This window comes from Enoplosus armatus, chromosome 16 (assembly GCF_043641665.1).
Source record: "Enoplosus armatus isolate fEnoArm2 chromosome 16, fEnoArm2.hap1, whole genome shotgun sequence".
NCBI classification, from domain to species: domain Eukaryota; kingdom Metazoa; phylum Chordata; class Actinopteri; order Centrarchiformes; family Enoplosidae; genus Enoplosus; species Enoplosus armatus.
The window spans coordinates 1824406-1840300 of NC_092195.1; the positions used below are offsets into that span (position 1 = coordinate 1824406).

A 15895-nucleotide genomic window follows, 5' to 3' on the forward strand; every position below is an offset into this window, starting at 1 on the left:
TCAAGGCTAACATGTCTCAAGTCAAGGCTGGCAAGTCCCAGATCAAGACAGGTAAGTCCCAGGTCTAGTCCCAAGTCAAGCCCAACAAGTCCCAAGTCAAGTATCAGGTCAAGATAACTAAGTCCCAGGTCAAGAACAAGTCTCACATTAAGACCACCAAGGCTAATAAGTCAAGGCTGGCAAGTCCCAGATCAAGACAAGTAAGTCCCAAGTCTTGTCCCAAGTCAAGCCCAACAAGTCCCAAGTCAAGTATCAGGTCAAGAACAAGTCTCACATTAAGACCATCAAGGCTAACATGTCTCAAGTCAAGGCTGGCAAGTCCCAGATCAAGACAATTAAGTCCCAAGTCTAGTCCTCCATCAAGAAATGTTTTGCATCTTGCCATCTGTTTCTAGTTGACCACAAGGGTAAAGAAACCTTAAGTCATCAGGATCATGACGAGTCAGACTTGAGTCATGTGAACCCAAAACGAGAGCCAATCAGGGCAAAAAATATGGTTTTACCGTAAAGTATGACCTGGTAAATGTATATTTCACACCACTTTGGCTATGTTATTTCTACTAATCAATCCGATTAAGGTAACAAAATGATCATAATCAATGACAAAACATTTTCCTCATGCATAGTGACAGTCACAAGTTAAACAAAGCTCTTCAAATTTATTTGAAAAGTAAGATGACATCTACAGTCACAATCAAGTGAACACATTACCAGCATCAACAGATACATGACTCAGAGAATAAAGTGGTTGAAGAGGAAGGATGATTTGCTTGTAAAAATACAAATTGAAAGGTATATTACAGGCACAGGAGACCAAATTTAATTGTGTGCAAACAATCAAAAGATACAAACACAGTATTTGGGAAATTCCTGGCTAAATGTATGCAAACGTGTTTCCCCGTCTCAGCAAAAAATCTGTCTATCAGCAATACAGCGCAAGAAATTGTAACTTGTTTTCTGTGAGCACCAGAAATTCTCAAATAAAAAACCCCCATTCGAATAACGGCTGAAACTCAAATAATAACCAGCTATACCAGCCCTCGTAAATTCAGCAAAATGTACACCTGCACCAATTCCGTCTGCATAACAACAGAATCAAGTCATACTTGTCACTCCGCTGCTCTGAGTTTGAGTCCATTCTTTGCATTCGCCTCCACTTGCGTTAAACAACCGTCGACAGAACTCCAAACTTCCCGCAGATTTTTCAGATAGAAAGCCTACCAGGAAAGGGAAGACTGGGTGACTTCAAACATGAAATATCTGAAGAGGAAATGTTGAGTTTTACTGACAACAACTCAACAACAAACAAAAAGTAGAAGGGACTGGACATTGCAAGTGAACGGAAAAACTGAGTCCTGTTAGAGAAAAGAAACTCAAGAGCAGCAGAGTGGCGAGTATGACATGACTCTGTTATTGTAATGACGGAATGACTGCTTTGCTGATACAGTACATTAAGGTAAATAAAAGGACAAACCATGGAGCAACCCCTTTGCTGACTTCTAGCCAAAGCAGTTTGTGAAAGGTGAATCCCAAACACCCGTTTAAATGTTAAAAAATAAAAGTGGTCATACAGCTTAATCTCTCAATGTATACATTGAGTACAGTACATGCTGTCGTCTATGGCATCTATATTTGACTGCACAGCCAGAAACACAAGACAGCAAAGACAATAAATAATACTTATACTACATAATTAACAACTAATGCTGGCAGAAAAATATGCTGGATAAAAAGGAAGGCCACATTCAGGGAGCAAAATTCAAACATGGGGGCAATTGGTAGAATGTTTGGACTATTTCACAACTGTTATTCCAATAACAGTTGTGAAATAGTCAAAACATTCATTGTGGCAGGAAGGGTTTTTAGCTACATATGATGTCAAATATATAAATCGCATCCTACTGAATTATTACATAAGAGCTGAAGTCAGTAAAAATAGTTCCTCTATCAATCTCATGTTGCAGTTTGTACATAAATAGATGACTCAGAAACCCGACATGAATTAGTACTTTCCAATGATTCTATCATTTGGGGGGTGGGGGTTAGCGGTTAGCAGAATCCTAGTAAGGTTACCAAGTTAGTCAAACGTATTTGGAAGAGAAAACAAAGACCATTGGAAAACATCACCACTGACCACAGTTTATTGACCAACTTCTAGGTTCAACTTTGACCCACCGTTCTTACGGTAGTTGCGAGAGTTTAATACCAACTGATTTTTGGCTTTACCCTTCTGACTTTTTCTTTGTAGCAATGATCCCAGATCTCTGCCAGTTTCTTGATGAGTGCAATGTCATCATAACTGACAGGAGCCCAAGTTGTAATAAACCGTAATTCTCCTGTTCAGTTATACAACGTCATTAGAACACACTGTGTACTTCCCCTCTATCTGCAGTGTGCAGGGCATCATAACCCGGGCCCACATCTGTGGCGAGAGTAAACAGCAGGTACCTTAACTGTGCTCACGTGGAGAGCAACACAACAAGAACAAGTACACCACATGTCCATTCTGTTCCTATAAAACCTATAAAACTTGAACTTTTAACCGTTAGCAGTTGTACAGCCAGTGAAATTTCCATGCTTCCTTGTGTCCTTTCCAATATAATAATTTGAGTTCAATGCCTCGACATTGAAGGTAGGACAGAAATTCAATGCGACACAATTTTACAAGTTATCCCATGTGTTATGTCATTTTAATGAGCTTTTACTTGTCCATAATGCTACAAAATCGCATTTACTTGTCCATAATGCTACAAAATCGCATTTACTTGTTCAATATGTTGTAGGGCTGCAACCTCTCGCATAACCAACAATCAACTGAGTTCCCCCACGGTGTGAACTCCTGATGACCTGATACTGAAATTCAAAACAGACTAGGCATTATGAAGCACAGAGTTCTCCAAAGTGAAGTCGTACTGGAAACTAGCCAGGTTGTAGTTGATGTCCCGGGACAGCAGCACGTCAGGAATCAGGGGAAACCCCGCCTGCATGGCCAGGACATGAGGAGCCAAAGTGAAGGGGATGTCCCAGAGGAGATCGGGGAGAGTCGAAGCAGCTTCTGCTGCTGAAGTCCCCGCTATTGGCGCTGCAGGAGGTAAAGCTGTAGGGTACCTTGTTTCGGTGGGTTGAGCTGGGATTGTACAGGACGACTGTGAGGAAAAGGAGACACAGGTTTAATGTCAGTGTGTGGAGATGCTACTTTTAGATACTCATCTAGTCTCTTTTCACAGTGGTCCTACTTTTTTGATCCCACAAGCAGCAGGAGGAGAGCTTCAGGATGACCACGTCGATATTTGTTAGGGATGTCCAGTGTAACTTGCGCTTTTGTACTAACAGAAAACTATACGACACTCCCAACTTTGGAAAGCCACTTCCAATTAAACCTAAACAAATCTGACCAAGCGTGACACGGACTGTCCTTGAGCTCACGAACCCTCTTGGCGGAGCCTGAGACGCTCAACATTTAATGTTAACATGAACGCACATAAAAAAAAGGAAACGTTAAAAAATGTTTTTTTAAAAAAGCAGGTGGGGAGGTGGAGGGAGTTTCAATTTCTGAAAGCCGAGGATGCTCAGCGTTGGTGTATGCAGAACTGAAGGAGCCGTTTGTATGTTCTATGTTTATGTGGACCACCTGATGAGCGAGATAGGTCACAGAGGGTGAACCCTTTTCCACTCCATGGGGTTTACTATCACACCAACCTCCGGTCCAGTTGTCAACTTTGTACACCCTGTTGATTTCGCGGCTTGATTTCCATTTACGCACAACATATTGCGTATTGCAATAGCTTGAGTGCCACGACATTTGCTGAATATTGTCATGGTCCCAAAAGAAAGAACCTTCTTTGATTTGGTGACTCCTTGACCTGGTCCGTACTATGCCGTATGTTTGGTCCAACAAAAACAAAGCCTTATTGCTGTCAAGAACTGAAAGCATGTAGGTGATTTACAGTGATCCTTCTGTAATTTATTGTGGCTGTAATGGTTTCCCGTGGTTACAGACTGGGGGGTTTATACCTTTGAGTCTTTAAAGTTGATGGGCATGTCACTGTATATGGAGGAGTTTAATATGTGTTCATTAGATGAAATCTTGCAGTGATCAGATGGAATGAAAGTGCAGTAATGTAGTGTAATTAGCCAGTTGTTGCTTCATTAGAATCAGAGTCAACACAATGAGGTTAGTGCCTGGAGCTAAATACTGTGCTTTAAATGAATACTGATCTATACAGGTCTTTATAACAACAGACCTAATGTTTTCAATTACCTTTAAAAAAAAATGCATCACAATACATACATAAATACATTTACAAACTTCAAACTAAAAATGAAGTATTTGTACTTTTCCAAATGAAAACAGGTGCAACATAGAATACAGAAGAATATAACAAGGCACCTTTACGTTGTTGTCAACACATACATGGGCATAATGCAATGAACTTCTTTAGTGATCCTCCAGCAGGTCAATGCTTTTTTTTGGATGGTGTGAAGTCGCAAGTGGCGAGTGTTTACAATGCCCGACAATCTTCCTTCCAGTTGCCACCTCCTCAATGATGTTTCATTGGGACAGCAGACCCTCATTTAAGGCCAACTGTAGTTTGTGTTCCATGCGGGGCAGATTCGCCAAGTTGCCCTCATCCAGTGCTTTGGTCATATTTCTGGTGTTAGGGTTAGGGTTAGAAACTGAAAGTGGCTGATCACCCAAAGCCATGAATTCCATGGCATTCCTCTTAATGGCTTTGGCCAACACTATGTAGGTATAGTATAAAATCAGCATAACAGAAAGTTCCATGTCTGTTAGTTATGGTGGAGTGCGAAGGATGAGGTGGAGACTCTGGAGTCTCAGAGCGTGAGGAAAGAAGCTGCTGTGGTCTGGTGGCATGCCAGCTGATACTTCTGTACCACTTGCCAGATGGCAGCAGGGTGAACAGGCTGTGGCTGGGGGTGGGTATTGTCTTTTAGTACCATTTGGGCTCTGCTCAGGCACCTCACCTCACAGTTTTCACTGATGCTCAGTAGATAGGTACTAATGATGTTCTGGGCGGTTTTAATCACTCGCTAAAGAGTCCTCCTGTCCTGGGCCGTGCACATCCTCATACCAGTTTGAAATGTTTCCAGTCAGGATGCTTTCTATTGCCCCTCTGTAAAGGTTGACAAGAATCTGGCATGGGAATTTTGCCTTCTTAAGTTTCCTTAAATATAAGAAATACAGCCATTTCTGAGCTTTCATATACCAGGGTGGAGATGTGGCATGACCATGACAAATTCTCTGTGATGATTGTAGATTGTTTTATGTGCATCACCCTACAAGATTGTTTCCTTGTTTTTCTTGGAAATTAAGTCTCATCGTTCTTTGAAATGTTGTCTTCCACCAGCTCTCTCTATGTTGGGGTTTGCAGGCATGGGTGTACAAGAGAGGCTCCCATGTTCAGCACTACAATTGGAAGAGGTCTGATCGCCAATTCAAACTGTCTGTGGTCTGTTTGTGAGGAAGTCCAATATCCAGTTGCAGAGTGTGGTACTCAAGTCCAGAGTGCTAAGTTTGCCAATCAGTTTCATGGGGGAGATGTTGAATGCTGAGCTGAATTGTGCAAACAGCGTTCAGATGTAGGTGTTGTTATTTTCAAGGTGTGTGAAGACGGTGTGGAGTGTCCTCCATGGATCTGTTGGCTCTGAATGCAAACTGGTAAGGGCGAGGGATAGTGTCTTTGATGTGCTGGAAAACCAAGCACTTCATCAGAGTGGGGGTGGGTTCCACAGGGTGGTAGTCGTTTAGACTAGACACTGCGGACCTTTTTAGGTACAGTGTTTGTCATGAAGCAGGTGGGAACACTCTCCTGTGACAGTGATGCGTTAGTCCTCGGGAGGCAGGTAGACTTTGCAGCTGACTCTTAGTTGAGGAGATCAGAGCAAGGATAACGTGGCCTCACATTTGATAGGGCACTCCTGCATTTGTATCCTGTGATGGTCTCTCCTGATGCCTTCGCTTCGACTCCTTGATGCCAGCTTTCAGTCTCGCTCCGGTGGTGCTGTATGCTTCCTTGTCATCTGACCAAAAGGTCTGACCGATGGCTCTGGATAGGGCCCCCTTATTGTCTTCGTGATCACCACCATAAACACATTTGCAGATGTACGATGTCACTCATGGTGGATATTCCTCAAGATTGATGTGGTTCTTCAGGGTGGTGGCATCTCAGAACATGTGCCAGGCTGTGCATTCAAAACAGATCCTGTAGAGCTGCTGTAGCTTCATCTGTCCACACCGATGGTTTGAACCTTTTAATCAGCTGGGTGTAAGTTGGCAGGGTAAGCAGGGAAATGCGGTCTGATAGTCGAGAGTGCGGGTAGGAGGAGGGCTTTGTAGATGGCAGGAATGTTCATGTAAACATGATCCAGGGTATTGTTTCCCATGGTGGGGGTGTGGACATGCTGACCTCATTGAGTTCCTGTAGTTGCATGTTTTGAATTTGTGTCTGGGGGAATGTAAACAGCAGCAAGAAAAACACTGGTGAATTCTGGGCAGATAATGATGATTGGCATCTTCACATTAAAAATTCAACATCTGGGGAACATCGTCCATCAACTTTGACTAGGTTTGAACAACAAGCATCACTGATCTAAACACAGAGTCCGCCTCCCCTCCAGAGTCTTGCGTTCTGTCTGCAACCAAGCTGATGTTAGTAGGGTGTTGTGGTGGAGTCTTATTTCATCCATTTTATTTTCCAGCGACCGGACATTAGTCAGAAGTAGGCTGGGTAGCAGAGTAGCCATTGGTCAAAGCTGGATTAGCTGGGGGCGCTTGCAGTGGCGTTTGGTCCGGCTGGTCTGGAATGGGTTGTCAGAAGATGCTGTGGGCAGTGATCGTCTCATGGTCCACTGCACTTAATCCAATCTCTGTGCTTCCTTTTCTCGATGTTAAGCGTTTTTCTGTCAAAGGTAGTGCGTGCTTCAGTGATAAGGGCAAAAAAATAACAAATAACAAATAAAAAACACGTAGTGACGTTCGAGGGAACGACTGGCCTGGTCCAGAAGCGCTGAAGACTCCTGAATGAATTTCACGGTACCACTTCCTGGTGTGACAGGGCTGCGTTCACACAGTGGAAAACGGCTTTGTTTGGTGTGTGTTACTGAAAAGGAGAAGACTACTGAGTCTTTTGTAAACTTCCTTGTTGTCTTCACTGACAATCTCCACTGGCATTAGAAACTTGTCAGAGATAACGTGAGCAGCCCAAGCTGCCCAATCAATCACAGTTTCTTGTGGTACCCATGTGGTATCTCTATAGTTGCTGCAGCTCTGGTGTGTAGTTAAATTTTTTAAGAATGCGCACGTCAGCTAAGGCTGAAATTCTGTATTTCAGCTCTCAGTTCAGTCATGAGGGGTTGCCACCTCCGTTTTTAGTGCCACAGAAATCCCTGGCCTCATGTTATCTTACATTAAAATGATTGCAGGTGTACAAATTTTACAAGAGCGCTGGTATTGGATCGGTACTACCGAATCCCCTGAATTGAGATATCATAATTGTATTGCGATAGAAAAGTTGAATGAGTGCAACAACACGTTTACTTTTTTATTGGACATTCTCGAAGCTCCAGTTGATCGTAAATGATTTTCCTTTTCACGTTTTGTTTAAAGAACAGTGGTTATTCCATGATACTGCTGTGGCACTGTGCTATCAAAGCTTTGTATATCTAAGTTAGTACTAGACACCAGCATTCACTTCTGTGACATCCTAAGGAAGGAAGTTGCAAAGGCGTAGTCCCCGCCATTATACTTGACAGCTGTGCTTTTAAATCTGTTAACCGTGTGCTGAACGTAGACATACAACATGCAGCAGTGACTTCGAGGTGATACAGTGCTGCAAAAGTGATGGTGGACGTGCAAGAAATCCAGAAGAAGTAGAGCAAAATTTAAACAATCTTGGCAAAGCTCATTGGTTACAGCATGGTGCTCTCGCCCTTCACCTTTGATGAGATGTTGCTTTTTATTGAGTTTGCCTGATGACTTGGAGTTTGAGGGTGGAGTTTCTAAGAGCCACAGCACAACAAAAAAAGAAAAAGATCCTGCACCTGGGAATGATTGTGATGCTGGTAGTAAAAGCTGCATATCTCTATGAGAATAAGTTAATAAAAAATAAAATGCAAACTATAGGTATGTTATGAAAATAAGATGGAAAAACCTTGCATTCGCCTGATGGGTGACGTGTTATTTTCTGGCTCAGAAGCCACCCCGTAAAATTCACACTCCAGTAAATGCAAAGACACTTGGCTGGATAACGATGACAGTAAAAATCAAAGTGACTCATTACGATACTAGTCAAAAGCTACCCTGTGGAGTTTTTGACCACCACTGGCAGTGTTAGTGCAACGTTTTGGTCACTGAATTACAGTTACAATTATTATTATTCATTGTCAATAATGTGCTCTCCGCAGCCGGTGTCTGTATTCACCCGAGGATGGTTTGTGAGTGAAAATACGCATCACTCTGCAAGTAATCAGTAAGTATGGACAGTGCAATACTTAGACATTATATAAACAACTGGCAGTATGATATGAATACAGTGTATACACTAAAAGAATAAGATTCAATAAGGGATTTGAAAGAATTCCGATTGGTTTTGACACTGGATTTAAATTAAAACGTCATCTATGAAGCTATGAAACATCATATCAAAATCACATCAAATATATGCACACAATCCCGGCAGATTACTCTTTAACGCGAACGAGGGAGTTCACCTCAACATAGGGGATAAAGGCTTATTGCTGTCGTAACTTTTCCCCCTGCTGTGAAACCTCACCACACAGCACTGTAAACCACCGTGCAGCGTACATGCAGGACTATGCGGGCAAGTCTCGAGAGACTGTTGTTCCTTCAAAGCATAAAAAAAAGGGGTCTAGCAGCCGTGCGAATTATGACTCCTGTCTGTCGGGGGCAAAAGGTGAAACTAGCATGACAGTATACAGCCACAATACAGACAATGTTGACCGCTGATCAGGACGCTTGTATGGTTCGTTCCGGAAGGCAAACAACACATTTCTTCGTTTAGTTTGGGGGGGGGGGTGTTGGTTGTAAAATTGTAAAGAGTTAGTATGCTGTTCTTGTGACAAAGCACAGGCTGTACCTTAGCTTAGGTTAATGGGTTTCAGAAGGTGGCTTAAAATCTACATCTGGACATTTTTTTACCTGTTTTGTGGGATAATAACCCCCGCTGTTAGTTACTGCCACAGCCTCATGTTGAGCACTGTGTTTGAACTTTGGAGTAGGTGTGGGAATCACCAGAGGCCCCACGATACGATGATATTGCGATTTTAAACCTTCTGAGTGTCGCGCTAACAGACCTTGCGGGAACTTTGTCAACATTTGTTGTATTTGTTTTTATTCATTTTTCAGTCTGTGCGTGTCATCTCACTTCAAATCCTTTTTATTGCAGCAAAGTGGGATTGTCAAGCAGACAGACCGACCAACGCTGTCGTAAATGCTGCATGCACAACTTTATATTTGCAATATTAATCATTTATAAGCTCGATACAATATTGCCATGCAAAATATCACGATACTATGCTGTATTGATTTTTTCGCCCCACCCCTACTTTGGCCCCCTACCTCTCACTAACTGTGTGATAGCTCCAGGATGCTATATGGACCAAACATGTGCACACACACACACACGGATACACACACATCACATCACATGTCTGCAAACAAATGTCCTTAATTAGAAACAAAGCAATTAACACTGCAGTATTAAGGCTCATGATGTTAACAGCAGTCAGAAGGCCAGCAGGGCTCTTAGAGGCATCTGCCTCAGCTTGGTTTTATAAAGCCAGCGCGGTGAATGGCGGTGGCACGTTTTGGCACGCCGGCTCTGCGCCTGTCAGCATCACGCCGGTGGAGATTGTTCCGTATGAGCCATACAAGACCAAGGCCAGCTGGGATGCTAGCATCTCCCGGTCTCAAAGCTGAATCACTCAGTGTATGGAGAGAAAAACGAGACTTCCAGACAGTTTCCTGCCATGAAAATCATGCGTTTCCTCCCTCTATTTGGATCCGATTATCGAAGTCCCACGACGCTGATTACAAAGCCGCAGGGGTAAACTTTCTGCCGTGGAGAGAAAACCTCGACAAGCTCACCTTCGATGGCTGCACTATGACGTTTGTCGACGGCAGTGCGATGTTCATGGTCTGCATCTTCCTCCTCTGTTCTTCAACTGTCTCTCCTGCACAAGGAATGTGGGAGACAGACGTTTATTGGCAATTTACCAAAAAAGCGGATTTCGCACAAATTAAAATGACATCATTAAAACAAAGGTCTGATCAGGTACTTCGTCATGAAAGTTGTTTTCTATACTGTACTGAAATGCATGGACACATTTAAAATGTTGAAGGTGCTAACAGTGTGATTTGGGCTACATGCAAATATGGTACAATCTACTACCAAAACAATCAGTCTTAAGTCAGAAATGATTAGATTAAACTATTGTAATTAATGTTGAACTGATTAATTAAAAATACTTTGATTCATGGTGATTATTTGTGGGATGAACTGAACACCTTGGATTGACAACTGTTGCCCGGATACAACAAGCGGTATGAAGACACCACCCTGGCCTTAAGTATATCGTGATGGACATTTTATAGCAAATGAGTGATCTTTTAAATTGAGGAAATGATCTGCAGATTAACTGATCGTGTAAATATTTGTAAATTGCAGGCATACAAGTGACTTTGAAAACAATTTTCACTTTAGTACCCTGTAATCCTGTATGGTGACAGTTGCTGTGCAGTGTTTCAGAGTCTATACAGAACCTTACAGTTCTAAAGTTGGTCATTTCAGCTTTCTCCTGACAGTCAGCAGCCACACTTAATGACTGCTTAGACACCTGTATTTTTCGCCCCGCTAGCTGTGTGGCTACGGGGATGGCAATAGAGTGCTAAAAACCCGCTAATTAGTTAGCATTTTTACACTTCCAATTCCCTCATCTCGAAGTCAATGGGTTCTTTGAATGGCTGAAGAGATTTTCACATTTTGTTCTATGACATAAAATACGTCAGTAGATACCCCCGCTCGAGGATTTTGAAGCTTTTACGCGTCTTAAAAAAGGCGGTTGCTAACAAGCGGCCATTAAACGTCTTCATGCCGAAACACGGAAAGTCATCTACTCACTAGTCCGCCTTCACAGCCTCGCTGTGTTTATACTCTATATCTATCTGTCTATATATCTATATCTATCTATATTCTCTTCAAAGTGAAGCTCAGCGGTGGTGACGTTGAAGTCATGCGACCGTGGTGTAGTTCCTTTATAGCCTATAGCTTTTTACTTCTGGCAATTCCACTTACGCTTACGAGTTCATCAGTGACGATTATCTCGCTGAACAAAACGTGTCCATGTATCATAAACTTTTGTTTGCCACAGAGCTGATTTTCTGCAATAATCCCAATAATCCATTGGCTTTTAGTCGAGGGAACCAGAGCGATGCTAACTTCCGGGTTTGCCTCCAAAAATACGTCATCCCTGCAGCGCTCTATATATAAGATGGTCCACCACTGGTCCAAAAGTGGATTCAATATTTACAACCCACATACGGTCAATTTTAATTCTTTGACTTTTCTTTGACTAATTTTTTCTCATCAAGTGAAAATATCTTCACCTCTACTGAATGGATCGGTACGAAATTTGGTTCAGACTTTCATGGTTGGCGTAGTCCTCTGGCAGCATCATGAGGTTGACAATGTTTGTTCCAAAGCGAAATGCCTTTCCAACTACGTGGCTCTACATACTGACCTTTCTTAAAAATGTCCTAAAATGATTCGTGTTCTAGCCTTTAGCTAGCATGACTGTACCACAACACAAGACTCGATTTGCAGTCGTCCTTTTCCTTCAGCGCAAACCAGGTCAATGGGGGGGGGGGGGGGGGGGGTTATTCTGTTCTGAACAAGTGGTTTTCTGATCACATTAATGGATTAAAAAGCATTAGCACTGCTGGGAACTAGCAAGCATAATTTCACTGTATTAAGTTTATGCCTCCAAATCTGAGCGGTTGTGTACTGGCCCCATTTAGCTTTTATCCTGTGATTAGGCACAACTGTGGTTAGCTGCTTATTGTTCACATTAACACCTCAACTTCATTCAAACAGTAGTTTGAATAACACTGCAGCTGTTGATTGACTCAAGTGTTCATACTACCGTTGTAAATAAAATCTTGCCGGACTGTCATGTATTCATAATCCCTGTCCCTACCTATTTTAAGGTTATGCTGGGGGCCTGGCAGCGGGCTGCTGTCATTGAGCCAATGAATTAGATCTCCTTCTTCAAGTGGCTGAATCATTGAGTGAGTAGAGGCACTGATGGGAGGGATGGGGGGGGGGGGGGGGGGGGTAATGCTGTTAGCCTTCTCTTCCTCTCCAGGGCCAAACCGACTTTGTCCACAGAATTCATTCATTCACACTGACGTCACTGTCTCTGATCTCAGCTCCATGCGTCTCCACGGCAGCATCCCCAGTGAAAGAGGAGCGCTTTCCTCTGGGGGTCCGGCGAGGCCCAAAGAGCCCTCTTTGTGCTCACGTAGATAACATCTACAGTCATCTGATCCACCATCAGCTTAGATAACGTTTCTCACAAGTTGTCTGCCACGATTACTCAACTGCAAGTGTTTCTTAACATGAGACGATGACTATGCTGACGTCCAGCTTTATTTATTTCACAACCATATGCGACAAAAAAAAAAAAAAAAAGCAGAAAGTCTTCACATTTGAGAAGCTGTAACTATCAAATGTTTGGCCTTTTTTTTTTTGCTTGAACAATAATCAAAACGATTACTCAATCATCAAAATAGTTTCAGATGAATTTTGTGTCGATCAATTAATTGATTATTTGACAAATCATTGCAGCTCTACTCCTGTTCATACCGGCCACTTAAGGTACTATATGTAACGATTTACATGTATTTATCGCTTTATATGACCAATGTGTGAACGGATTGTAACGTAAAGAATGAGACCCTCCCCGACTTTCTCAGTTGCCTGTGGACTGATTTCTATGTGAAGGACTTGGGACCAAAGAGGTGACGTTATGTGCGCACCAACAGTGTGCGGCACTAGCCAACGTTAGCTTACAAATGGAGTCCGCTAACATCAACAAACGACCAGCACCCACCAAAGCACAAAGTCCTCGTAGCTTGCTTGCTAACGCGGACGAATTGCTAGCTAGCTAGCTAGCAAAATACGGTCTTGAGTGGAGAATGTCAGCTAATTCATGCAGACTCCCGGGGCTGATCTGCCTGGTAACTTGGCTAGTTTGCCGTTTGCAAATGAATTTATCGGCTAACGGTGCGAAGCAACCGACACCAGATCCATGCAGCGTAGCTAAGTTACAGCTAGCTGACAACAGGAACTTAAATGAAGGTTTTACTGCGCCACCATCTGGCCTATTTCGGTATTTTTTCCAAAACAATTCATGTTCGTTTGACCCCAGAGCACAGGGTCAAACAAGCAGTTCCTGAAAACACTGACTATTTTCCTCAATGGAAGCCTGACTAAATGGCAGGAAGCAAGTTTAAGATGTCCTTTCCTCTTGCATAACAATGGGTTTTCTGGTGTCATGGCAATTTGGCAACAAAGAGTCCAACTGTTTGCATCTGAGCTCAGCCAGCTGGTGAATAAATGGTATGTTTGGTATGGTTTGTAATTACAGAACAACCACCTGAACTTGGATTCTTTTCCTCTTGCATCGCCGTTTGTAAGAACTGGAGCCCCTCATGCCTCCCAAAAACACACTTAAACTGGAGACAAGTGCATCATTTTACCAAATACTGAGAACCACCACCATAACTGTAATTGCCCCCCAATTGGAGTACAAAACATAAACATACTTTTACCGAAATACCCATTCACACACCCCCGAGACGGCGCTTTTGAAAATGTAGCCCCTAAACTCTGGAACCGCTTACCACATCATATTGAAACGGCTTATTTGTATAGACCTTTTTGTCGTAATCTGTATTAATTTTTTTTTTTTTTTTTTTGGTATTCAAACGAATATTGTTGTCTATCATGTGTTTTAATGGCTTTTATTGCTGTTTTTTTACTGCTCTATCTTTAGACTGTGTCTTCTTATCAGCATTCCATCCACTCTGCTTGTTAAGACTTTATAAACCTCGGTTTCTGAAAGTGTTACGCAAACTTTTCGATTATTCTATCAAATAACACAAGAGCGCTACAGTGTGTGTTATAAAACCTTCACGCTCCATGACTACTTCCAGTGACTAGCCACTCCAAACCAGGGCAGTTTCTGCCTGGACAACTGAACACAGACAGAAAAGAAGGGACACTCCCATAGCAGGACTGACTGACAGCCTCGCCCCGCTGGGACTTTCCACAGCCTCAGCTTGGTCCGGCCTGCCTGACACAGTGAAGAGCTGTGCACCTGTTATTTAGTCCTGCGTGGGACCGTGCAGCTTCGCTTTGGACAATCTGTTCGGTCGAAATCTAGCAGAGGCTACGCGAGTGAAAAAGAAAGCCTTACATTTAAGGACAAATGCACTAAATGAAACCGTCGGGTGATCACATTTGATCGACGTGTCGTTATATTGACGTGTGACGAGTTTATATTAGCCATTCGCCCGCACGCCGCTTAACCATAAAAGGTCATCTTTGATACGAGGACGTGACTAAATGGGAAGCAGGGAGTTTTACAGTGAACGTCTGTGGGCTCTGTTGGTTGCCTCAATCTGAAAGAGAAAGCCTGGCTCTGACACTTGTTCTCCTCTGCCAAAAATAACATGCAGCTCCTGACCATCTGTGTCAGCTCTACCAGCCCTTCCAATTAAAGCCACGAGAGGGATTAGCAGCAAATAATACTGCACTTCCCTGGGAGAAAAAAGTAGAAGTTTTATTAAAAGTCAACCTAGACTATTGAGGCTTAATACGCTATAATTGCCCGGTTTCTTTACATTAAAAATTCAACATTTAATACAGACTTGGACCTACAGGGGTCGCCATCACTTTGCAGGCGCAGTGCACCCTGGTTAGACAACGTAAATGGGGCTCAAGGGGTGAGCTAATGGCGGTACCGTTAGCTATATTTGACCGGCCCACGGTAGAGAAAATATATGGTTCAAATTGTTACGGCTAAACAGAAGACATGTTTATCCCGCTGCGGGGTCAAGAGGATGGGACCGAGGCCACAACCATTTGACGCCGCCACCCAGATTGCATTGCGACCTAAACAACAACGACGGCCTACGAGTGAAAGGATTTTTTTTTTTCTGATGTTTTTTATATCACATCTATATAGCTGATGCCAACTCTTAATCTAATGAGGCCTACAAGTCTTAATAGTCAGGGTTCCTTGAAAAGGATGGACCCTGATCCACACGGATTGTTGTGATTTTAGGTGGCTTGGACATACTAAAGTGGGATATGCAATGCCAAATAACTGGAGCTACTGGGCAAATTTTAAAACAGAACTCATCACGTGCACACTCTTTTCCAGCGTTATGCAATGTTGAGGATATTATAACAGAATAAACCCCAGCAGCTGTTTTGACGAATAAATCTTGATTCAAGGTCCTCTTTGTAACTTTTCCGTGGGCAACTGTGTCTGGAATTATGTTCAAGCGACAGGCTAACAGGTGCACATGGGGTAATCTCGAGATCTCCACACCTTGATGAGGACCACGAGTCAAACTACTGTTTTTGAGGTCAAGAAAGAAGGATGTGGAAATTGTGAAATCTGGATGATCATGGGACAATCATGAGCACAACTGAGAACTAACCCAAACTAACCATGCTAAGATTTCCTTTTGTATTATTCCCTTCACAGTCACAGCCCATCCGTCAAGCTCACCATCTCAATAAGCTCAAAACACTGTGAATGACAGAATTGTAGCGTAATACCACAT

At 42.8% G+C, this 15895-nt stretch overlaps 1 protein-coding gene across 1 annotated transcript in view; it reads right to left on the reverse strand.

The window, feature by feature from the left end:
• Positions 1-2127: 2127 nt before the first annotated feature.
• Positions 2128-15895, reverse strand: part of umad1 (UBAP1-MVB12-associated (UMA) domain containing 1) — a 14728-nt gene continuing 960 nt past the window's right edge. Inside the window, exons 3-4 of the mRNA XM_070921530.1 lie at positions 10127-10212; positions 2128-3146 (exon numbers count right to left, since the gene is read on the reverse strand). Coding sequence (XP_070777631.1) covers positions 2871-3146; positions 10127-10212 — 362 coding nt within the window. The 3' untranslated portion in view covers positions 2128-2870. The remainder of the gene's footprint in view (positions 3147-10126; positions 10213-15895) is intronic.